Source organism: Ascidiella aspersa, chromosome 3, assembly GCF_963924565.1.
Source record: "Ascidiella aspersa chromosome 3, kaAscAspe10.2, whole genome shotgun sequence".
Classification (NCBI taxonomy): domain Eukaryota; kingdom Metazoa; phylum Chordata; class Ascidiacea; order Phlebobranchia; family Ascidiidae; genus Ascidiella; species Ascidiella aspersa.
The window spans coordinates 15,461,086-15,472,581 of record NC_139449.1 but is presented as its reverse complement, the minus strand read 5'-3'; the positions used below and the strand labels follow the sequence as shown (position 1 = coordinate 15,472,581).

Sequence of the window (11,496 nt, the reverse complement as noted above, 5' to 3'; positions counted from 1 at the left end):
TAAAAACTGTGGACCCCCTAACAAAACCAGCATTTGCTGGGTGGATCTAGGTATTGTTTGAAGAAGAGCATAACATTCTTTTAAAAATACGTATCAAAATTACGTCGTAACATGTTATTAGGCAAAAAAGTATAGAAGAGAGCTCTTGTCGTCGGTAAAACTTGTGCTAAATATTCAATTAAATGCGAGCCTAAAGTTCAGGCGAGGCGAGAAAATATGCGTTTATTTGGTTGAATTAACAAAATAGAACCAACTCTGGACCCCAACGGGATCAAGCGGGTTCCCGGCGCGGGAGATCAACGGCGAATCGGGTCACGTTGATTACGCAGGATTTAAGAGGACAGTTTTGCAGCTAAAAGTAACGGTGGGGCCAGGCGCGGATATTGGAATTTCGTTTTGACGTACGACGCCTTTGGGCTAAAACAATTTTATAAAAATCGGTAAGGACATATAGCGGTAGCAATATCGATAGATTTGCGCGGAGCACTAACAAATTTAAAATTGCTTAGTTAAAATAGGAAAAAAATACAGTTGGGCCACGTACGCCCTTTCACTTGCGCCGGAGGCGGCAAACTATTTTTGACATATATGTGCTTTATAAACAGGATTGTTCGAAATAGAAGCGGTATACCAAGCTCATACAACATTATTTTTTGAGCGGATGAAACAAGAAATCCAGTAAAGATGCTTGTCATCTTCGCCTAGGCGAAAGAAACTTCCTTTGCGATGCTGTTATCAGTGAAGATTGCTTGAAACAATTGTGATATGTTGTTGGTGAAGAAAGACGGCAGGTGCTCGACAGTATGGAATGCAAGGTACTCTGAGCAGCACCTGACTTAAAGTCTGTGGTCGTTGGGGCTGATCGACTTGTGAAAAGTTATTCATCTACTGATTTGTTTAATCATAACCACGCATTTCTCAATGTTTCTTGAAATAGCTTTCGTTAGTTGCGCACGGCGTAACAATAAATAGACACATGTCCGACTCGCAAGTGCAAATTTTAGTTCCAAATCCACCCTACACCTCAACCTATAGTTAAGTTCAAATAAAAGCACTAAAAGGCCATTATGAGCTGAAATCACAGTTATCCAAAAATGTTTGTATATTAAGCAGAATATAACATCTTGTGACAAATATATATCGAATTAAAACTTAAAATAATTCATCATAATCTTCAAATCTGATTCACATCACCAAACCCTAACAAGAACTATATCTAGTATTCATGGGTCAACTGTGAATTGGTAGTTTTAATACAGAATTAAAACGCATCTTTGGCAGACGAATATCGTTTTTTTGTCTTTTAAAGGCAGAAGTTTTGTTGGAAAACAATGTTATCGCTTTGGATTCAAAATTGAATCGAATGGTTATGTCAACTCCAGGCATATACGCGAGTCGTATGCATTGTTTGGAGTCAGTGCATATTAAACATATCACTGGTGTCGATGTGGCTTTTGTCAAACGACGTCGCAATGGTGTTTGTCTGATTGATATCGTGCTTACATGTTACTCGCATCACGAGCAGTTGCACATTGAAACGGTGACATTAATACCCAGGTTGCCATTGTCTGCAAACATGTGGGCGATGGCAGAATCGAACACGAGGCAGTCACTATTCATGATAGCCGACGAAACACCTTCGTGGATTGAACGCGGAGTAGCTTCCCACGTCAAACGTCGCTTCGGTCCATTTAACTCCAACCTGCCGCCCATTGGGGATGCAGATAAGTTGTTGATCGAAATTTTACATAGCATTGGTGGTGAAAAACAGTTTGTATGAGACAAAAACAGAAAGGAAACTAAGTTGAAAGTAATAATAACATTAATGTGAAAATAACAATAATTTAAAGTAAAACAAAACCAAATTTTATGCTAAAAGGAGTTAGAGCAGTGTATAATCCATTTAAATAGTTTTAACAAGAATAGGAACATAACAAATAAATCTTTATTTAGACTTGAGAAAATTAACGACGTTCACATATTAATGAAGAAAGAAGTCTAAAACACATGTTTTTCTGATGAGGTGGCAAGTATTACAATGTTTTACCTGTATGCAAAGTTTTCTGCTTGCTTGCGTGAACCAATGAGCTGGACAATGGCAAAAAACTGCTGAAGTCCATCTAGCTTCTCCTGCTTTTCAAGCACCAGCATAAAATGGTTACCAAAGCAAGATTGCATCATCACCCAATCGACAGCTCCTGGAAGGTTAATGTCGGTGGCAAGAAAAACAATGTCTTCCCCCTGCATCATATCTATTTTTAGTGTGTTTTCCATTTTTTCGCCACAAGAAAAACACAGAAAAATATTCCTCATTACAAAATGTGAAAGGAGCTGTTGAATTTGGTTATTCTAGACAAGAACATATTGAAAATATATAAACAACATTGAGCTAAATCAGTGCTATTTAACAATCAAAGCATAACCGGGTAAACTGTACAGTACACTGCACCTGTGTATATACTGGATCAAAGCTATTAAGCTAGATTAAATAGATTTTTATTGTTTTGGAACCCAGCAAAAGACTGTAAGGTAAATCTAGTCAACTGCACCCTGATAATAAAAACTGACAAAAGGTATACAGTAAGCCAAGGCAAAACGAGCTTATATTCTAGTAAAATAATCTTTGCTGTGTTAAAGGCCGATAGGAAAGTCAATCCAATCAAAATTAAATTTACCAAGGATGGCAATGAATGCTATGTGGCATATCATGGTCTAGTTAAAACTTGCAAATACTGTGGAGCAAGAGGCAACAAGCAGGAAATTTGCCAAAAGACGACAAAAACTTTTCCACTTTCCTAATTTCTAGGTGGACACTTCCCCCTTACCCCTGTAAACCTATGTATATACTGGTTTAAATATATAAGGCTAGGGTAAACTACTGATAATAGGTTTACAGTAAGCATAGGCACGTGAGTGTGCAGAGCGTTTTAGGTCACCTTTGATTTTTTGGCAGGGCACTTCTGAAACAATTTTTACTTCTGAAACACTATAATAAAGATACGCCGCCAGTTGCGCAGTTTAGGTTTACTTAAAATAATTGCAAAATATACCGAAGTAAATTATCTGGTCTGCAACCTTTTTACAAACTGGGCATGACGCCAGTTACCACATTTTATACGTATTTTCAAAAATAACCGATCCAAAAATAGACAGAACTGTTATCCTGTTTTTCTAACTATATGCTGTAAAACACAATATTTTGTGTGACGTAACACTTCCAAAATCTTTCGGTCCTGGTTACCCAAGTACAGTTACGTTTTGTTGGAGATTACTAATAAGCATTTTGTACAGAAAAGGATTAGAATTTTAAAAGTTCAGCACCTATAAGCCAGTAAGTATTTTATTGTTTCGATTGACCCTGACTTAGTTTTAAATGCTGAGAAAGGTCCGGCATCCTGACAGATATAAAAAAAGACCAGACTGGAGACCAAAAAAAAATTGCTTTTTAGAGACCAGACTTGAGTTCAAATATGGGACGAAGGTTGAAGAGCACTGATTTAAATGCTGTAAAATGTTTACACTATATATTCTTAATGAAAATACCTGCAAGTTCGTTATTGATTTATGTGCGGTCATTAGATGAGGCATCACTTGGTCAAGTGAGCCCTGCCACTTGCAAGATGCCCCTGGGCATGGACAAGAGTAGGGCCTGTATTCACATGTTTCTTCATGTTCTGGTTTCTGCACAAACCTTAAAGTGACATTGCAACCAGATGATGCATATTTGCAAGGGAAGTCCACAGTCATTGCTACCTAAAAAGTTGAATATATATATATGGTCATATTTGAATTAAAGCTAATTCATGAAATGTATCATTTTCTAAAATTCAGGGGTTCCCAACCTTTTTTGCTGCTCGTAGCCCTGTGTCAGGTGAGAGCATTGTTCGTACCCTCAAAAAATTATTGTGGAATTTTTCAGATATATATTGCTAAATTACATTGCTTTTGTACCTCTATTAAACATTACTGGTATTTGGCACACAAACCGCAAAAAGAAATTAAACATCAATTATTATTTTGTTTGTCACTTCTCAGTGAGATATTTGTTGTGGCTTCATTAATGAAATTCGCTCAAACGACAGTCGATTTTACTCAAGGAAAATTAAGATATCATATTTGATTTTTTGTATTCTAGACTTCATGTCTGTACTTGTTTCGTAAATTGTTCAGTCAATACCTCCGAAGGCACAACCAATTTCTATGCACTCAAATACTGTATTTTACACTCTAGTTCTAGAGGTAAATAGTGGACAGTTTGTAGCAGATTTACAGGAATAGTATATTGAATGACTTTATCTGTGCATTTTCTTCCTAACTTTGTGCTTGGTTGTTGATTGCTGACAGCAAGTAAATTCATATTCATTTCTCATTCTCTTGGAAGTTTGAAGGTGCAGTTAAAAAAGCACATTGTTAAAAGACAATAAGGTTTCTTACTAAATAACAACAAATGTTTGTAGATAACTGACTTTTTTTTAATTCAAAGACTGTAATGGCATATGTCATTTACAATTCCAAAATAAAACTGTACTGTGAAATATGTTTGAAAAGCTGCTCTGTGGCCCAAGGATCTCTGCACACCTTGATGTTCAATCTCGTACCCCCAAGGACTACAAGTACCCCCGTTTGGGACCCTCTGTTTTAAATAAAGATGACGCAAAATGTACCATTTAAAAAAAATAATTATTCACACAACATTTATGAGAATAAGCAAATATATTTTTTTTCTTTGTGCAAATCCTTTGTGGCATAAAAAAGTAGATGTCACAACAGTAAGTGAAAGGTAGTTATTTTTTTAGTTTAAAGTTAAGTTCTATGTCTTGAATTTATGTAAGAATTATTAACTGTAATTGTGTGTCTGACATTGATCAGTTATGTTTTATACTCAACTACCAAAAAATGAAAGTTTATTATTTTGATTTTGCATAATATAATTAATTTAAACAAATTACTTAAATTTCGTACATAGTTACTTTACAAAAAGTTGCTTTAGAACACACCAGTAAATGAAGAGTCTTTCTTGGGGTTATTGCATAATGGCTACATATTGTATGTTTGACCTATATGTTAAAGTGTATCTGCAAGCAAAGAGATTTTGACAACTTTTATTTTTTTATTAGGCTTATTTTTAGTTTTGGTAGATTCGTTTGAATACAAAATCCCTTGTAAATCTATAAAGGGCATTTAAACAAAAAAATAAAAAAATATCCCCAGCAAACAAAAAAAAACAACAACTAAGTTTCGGAAATTTAAAAAGAACAAGAAATTTACAGACATAAAATATAACAAAAAAACTGAATGAAGTTTTATGAAATTGCAGTTCAATGTAAAATTTCAATAAAATTTAGTTAACTGTATTCTATAGTTTTTTCAACTGTATTATATCTACATTAAATAAAATGCATGGGCTGTAGTTTGATGATGACTGGTTTATTGTGTTTGTTTATTTGTGGCTCAGCTCTTACTTCGATTTACTTCAGATGAATATGTGAATATGTATCTTTACCAGAGGAGCTGTTTTTGATTTATATGTATCTTTAAGTTGGACCAAAATAAAAAAAATTGTCATTGTCAAAGATGTTTGTCTTTTTTAATGATTGTGTTCCACAATTATCAAAAAAAGGAAGGGTCTTACCGACATAAGAATGATGGTACTAGGGATGTTCAAAGTAGAATCCCAAGGTATTCTAGAATAATAGGTTTCGAATCTAGAATAACGAATCCAGAATAGCGAACCCTAGTATATTTTTATTAAATTATTTAACCTCGATTTTGTTTGGGGAAGGGATTAATCTTAATCTACCCTACAGGGCCCACAATCACAGCAATAAATCGCCCAAACAATTTTCTAACATGTGTACATTATCAAATGATGTACTGCAAAGAATACAAAGTTATTATTGACATAGCGAATTCTTGACAATTACGTTGTGCATAACTGCATAACTTCCCTGAATATTGGCCTAAAGTTGACCTGAAGTAACCCCATAGCGCATTTTGTGGATGGCCAGCACGTATTGCAACGCTATGTTACTTTTGCAACTTAACGCATTTAGGGAAATTGCAAACTCCACACCTGACATTACACGTTAGCCGCTCGCCCAATAACGCTTGATTGGCACTTAATTATTAGACGAACGTTATCGCGAGACGCGGTAATTGGTCGCCCGAAAAAACGCTGACACTGCACTACGAGGTTACATTTAAAGCAAGCACTATAAATTGGTCGCCGCGGCGACAGGCCAACTTACAACACGCGTTTGTGCAATTAGGCGCAACAATCCGCGGTAAAACATTAAATTATATCGGTTCCAATTACCCGAAATAAATGGCAGAATTGGATTCGAATCCAGATGGGATTCAAGGATTCTATATTCTACTTTGAGCATCCCTAGTGGTTACTAAACTTTCTAAAGCTAAAGCAAAAATTAGCTTAACAACCTAGAAAAAACACCTGTGAACGTTTCAACTTTATCTAGTTTGCTTGTTTGAGCATAGTAGTGACATCATATGGTATTGATCAGATCACAATATTTTTTGATCAAATTTTCGAGTATCGGAATCAGGTATTGGAAATGCCTTAAGTATAGTATAGAATGACCCTACAACAATGCGTTTTTGAAATCAATGTATTCTTTGTATGTTAAAATCAAAAAAGGAATTTTTTCGGCAAAATTTGAAAAAAAAAATTTTTCAGAAAATAATCGTAACATAATTACCACCCTGTTTGGATTATTACAGTCAAATGGGATACCAAATTATGTCATTATTATGCTCAAACAAGCAAAAAATATGTAATTGAAACATTTAAATCTAATTTTTTTCTATGTTTTAATGCCCAAACTTGGCAACTAAAATTGAGAAACCCCTCCAGTATCGTATTGCCAACAATACCAACCTAGCTGAAGAGTGGTAATTAGAGACTTGAGACTTTCTGTAGAATATCTGATTCTCACATTTAAATCCAATTCTCTTGTTTATATCGTTTATAATCCCTTTGTTTTACCAGTGGTGGATGGGAGACTCATTGCACATACGTGTATGGCAAGTTTTGATAAAGGCCTGTCGCTTGGTTAAACATTTAGTGTTTGCATCAAATGTAGCCATGTAGTATAGCATCAGCTTTTTCAGGGGACCAATTACCTGCATAAAAGCTTCATCTAAAGGGCAATGACTAATGTGTAACCCAGGTGCAGAGCAGTTTCCTTAAATGCGGTTGCAAAATGTGCTGGCCTTACACAAAATACGCTACTAACATCATGTTAAAGTGCATTTGCAGTCGGGCAAGCGGGTGTCATCAGCACGTGCCCAGGGCGAATTGCACTTCCATTGGAGGGTAAGAAAGTACAACTGTGGAAGCGCAATGCACACAAACATTACTTACTTTTACACTGTTATATAGATAAGCTGTTATTCGTTTTGGCTGAGATTTGCTTGACACAGACAATAACACAACCAAAATGGATAACAGTTTCGCCAAGAAATTTTGCATTTATGTAGTTAATTTAGGTGAAAATATAGTTTAGGGGGTGGTGGCCTGGTGATCCCTGGATCCTCCCTGCCAAAGTCATCTATATATTTTGTCTATCAGGGTTGGGCTTAAGCACTCGCCCACTCGCCCAGTCGCCTACTCGCCAATGATCGCTCCGGGCGAGTGCTGATTGACACCCACTCGCCGACTGGCGAGTGGCTTCGGCGATAAATTTTTAACTTGCGTTAAGCACCACTTCTTACCGAAATATTACTTAGCGACGGTTATTTCGTTAAACACTAAGGAGCAAATACATTGAACATTACACACATAATAAGGTTAATCGGAGTCACGTTTGAAGCTCTTAATAAAGATTCTTTGTCCCGTTGTATGATCGTAATAAAGACTCATTGTCCCGTTTTAAAAAATCGTTTACCGGCAAACAATCAAAGACGTTATTGCTGCAGTGGTAAATAGTTATGAGGTTTCTTGTTTAACTTAAACGTTGTTAATTTTTAAATGTTTAACCCAGTTGTTGACGCCTTTGGAAAAGTTTACTAAACCTGCGATGTACCCAGCGATAAGAATTTTACTTTTCTGTATTTATTAAATTGTTTGTATAAGAAAACTATAAGCAATTGCTGCAGTTTTTGGTAACAATAAGTTCGAATGCAAATGTCTTATATTATTTGTAAGCAGTTTTTTTTTTAAATGTTTTGAGGGTCCGAAATGGCCTACTGAACACTACAGTATTTTAAAATATCGCCTACTTGTGCAACTACAGCTGAGAATCAGCAATAAGTCTACGTAAGCATGTTGTTGCGATCTCTTAAGTTCATAGCGGTCAACCAAGCCAAAGCTTAAGAAATAACTGTCTGTAAATATTTTATATGGGCTATGGAAATTGTGTTTAGATACGAATCTAAACCATTGCGGATGCCCTCGGAAAATTGAAACGACCCACGTCGCACAGCACAGAACCTCTGGCATATGGTTGTTAACTGTGCAAAAGAATGGTTTAGTTAATTTATAATTATTTTGTGATTATTTGCTGTTCAACCAGTAACTATAGTGTTAGGCGAAATGTGGCGTTTTGTTTGTGGCGCGAAGCAACCTGCGGTAAAACGTCCTTCAAGCACAGAAAAACCAGAATACGAAAAAAAGAGCGCGAGCATTTAAAAAACAATGGAAAACAGGCAGGCCGTGGCTACTAAATTGTCAGTGTTACTTTTTTCACTAAAGACCGTAAAAAATATCTCGGCTAAAAACATTGTTTGAAGCATAAACTGCTTTATGGGTCATTAATTTGTTCATCCATGCATGGAAATAAACGATCAGACTTTTAAAAAACTAATGTTTACATATAGAAACTGCAAGACAGGTTAACGATAACCCAAGAAATGACCGCGCTAGGGCGGTTATTTGCAGACAGCTTGCCAACAAATTTGGCGAGTGTTATTTCGTCTGGGCGAGTGCTGATTGATAGCCGCTCGCCATGCTGGCGAGTGTAATTTTTTTCTTAGGAACAACCCTGTCTATATAACTGGTATTGTGATTATTGCGAAGAGTACACTGCCAGTATAACAAAAACGTTATACTCATCAAAGTGAAATTGCAAACACACAACAGTTTTTTGGACCCCCTTAGGATATTCTAAGGCATGCCACTTATGTATTTGTTAATGACCTACTGTCACAAAATTTTTTTTTAACGTTTTGTTGTATAATTTAATTATTATTAGCCTTGTTTATCGCCAAAACATGGCAAGGTTCATACATTCCTTAGGCAAACACATCATTTAAGTTTAGGGGCGGAACAAAAACCGAAGAATTTAGGGCAAAAACGCTTGTCACCAGAAGGCTGGCAAGATTCTGCCAGCCTAACTGTCACTATTTTATGTCGTCAAAATTCCTTAACTTCAGACAGAAAATAGGGATATAAGTTAAAAAAATTGGACCCTGGATTTCTGAAAATGTCCCTGTTGCATATTAATGGTCTGAAAAATATATGAGATTAACTATGCATAAACAAAATTACAGGGGTTTTATAATTTAGTACACATAAGATGTAAAATCAACTATGATTAAAATGAAAAAAAGAAATTTGGCGGTAATTTTTTAAGTTTCTGGCTAACGTCGTATGCAATACTGGAATTAAAGTATCACATAAAAAACATATTTAACATGTTACAGTGTCAGTAATTTTACTTTCAAAGAAGAAAACTAAATTAATTGTAGTTAATACCTTTTCCATTCCCAAGTTTCGAATGTTTCCCAATGAGCCTCGACATGTTGGGCAACATGTTAATTTGGGTCGACAGTTACTGCACACAAGATGACCACTTTGACATTGCAAAATAGGAGGAAGAACATAATCAAAGCATACTGGACACTCGAACAAGCTAGCTAAATCACTTCCAGATGATGCAAGACTGATTGAAGCTGATGTTACATCGAGTTGTCTGAAAAATAGAGTATTTTTAATTCAATTGTTTTTTAACACAAAAATGTATATATACATTTTATTATAACACAAAACCTTTTTGTTTGTACCCTGGGCTCAACCAGCAATAATTTAAGGTAACTTGCAAAGAAAACTTTGCTTTGAATCCAAGTGGGATTTGTATCCAATTCTGCCATTTATTTCAGGTAGTGTTATTGGGGGGAGCGACTAACAGGTAATGCCAGGTGCGGACTTCGCAATTTAGCTAAAAAACTAACAATCCCTCGTAAAACGTGTTGGACTTGGACAAAATGCGCTACAGGGTTACTTACGTTCAACTTTAGGCCAATATCCAGCTAGGTTATGCACAGCATAAATGTCAAGTATTAGTTATGGCAACAGTAATGTTGTTATTTTTGCAGTACATTATTTGACTGCATAACAGATCACATTAGTCAAAAGATAAAACTGACATGCAAGAATGTTTTAAAAAACAGGATAGAATGAAAAGAGTGTAGTGTTGCATTGTGCTCACTATATTGGCAAAAAATAAGTTTTGGCAACAATCTGGACATGTATTACAGTTTACAACTGCTTTAAACGACAGTTGTTAGGAATGTTAAACATATGGGAGATAATTTTTTTATTACAAAATACACATGTTAGCGAATTGTTTTTGTGATTTATTGCTGTGACTGTGGGCCATTAAGATTAAGCCCCCTGCCAAACAAAATCGAGATTAAATAATTAAAAAAAATCTACTAGGATTTGATATTCTGAATTCGTTATTTTAGATTCAAAACCTAAAGTTCTAGAATCCCCTGAGATTCTACGAGATGTTAAACATCCCTAATCTTAGTGTGTATCGACCGTATTATTAATGCTAACAAACTCTAATTCAATATAACTTTGATGGGCAGTTTAGTTGTGCTTAAATCACACTATTAAAATCACACAACCTAGAACTAATGGGTTAACCCTATAAAGTAGATTAGTAGATATTACCTAATTTAACAAGGTGGGGTTGTAACAGGCTTATGTACTATTTATTTAGTTTAGACCAGTCTTCAGTCACATAAAATTTATTACTCAATGTTTTAATGAATTAAAAAGTAGGTGACATAATTATTTAGATAGATTTTTTAAATATAAAATGGCGTTTTTACCCAGAGTTTATTCTATGACTGATAGAAATTATAAATAAATTACCTGGTATCATTGTTGATGCTTCCTGCCTGCGAATTCTGTCTGCTCATTTCTAATTCTTGCTAGTTGTAGACCCATTAAACAGGGCACATTACTGGTGGTTTAACCAGATATTAATTGTTATAACATCACATAGTAGGAATGACCAGTTTCAGTAATTCATAATTCCCTTATTACCTCCCAAAGGCAAAAATTACCATTTTGATCTACAAATCTTATCTGTATGAAACAAAATATACATATACTAAATTCCAGGCATTGTCCAGGTAAGTAACTTGGTAAAGTAAATGTTTCAATTCTATACCACCTTAACATAAAAAATAGCATTATGGCCTTCTGACTTTAACCCACATATAGAGTGTCGTTCACAAAATTTTATC

At 35.2% G+C, this 11,496-nt stretch overlaps 1 protein-coding gene across 1 annotated transcript; it reads right to left on the bottom strand.

Annotated features, from left to right (window-relative positions):
• Positions 1-207: 207 nt before the first annotated feature.
• Positions 208-11,331, bottom strand: LOC146160370 (E3 ubiquitin-protein ligase SIAH1A-like). Its single transcript, XM_083383548.1, has 5 exons — positions 11,120-11,331; positions 9,713-9,929; positions 3,544-3,753; positions 2,048-2,241; positions 208-1,702 (listed from the first exon to the last, which is right to left on the bottom strand). The coding sequence occupies exons 1-5, from the start codon at positions 11,164-11,166 to the stop codon at positions 1,516-1,518; spliced, it is 855 nt and encodes a 284-aa protein (XP_083239674.1). The 5' UTR covers positions 11,167-11,331; the 3' UTR covers positions 208-1,515.
• Between the last annotated feature and the right edge of the window lie 165 nt (positions 11,332-11,496).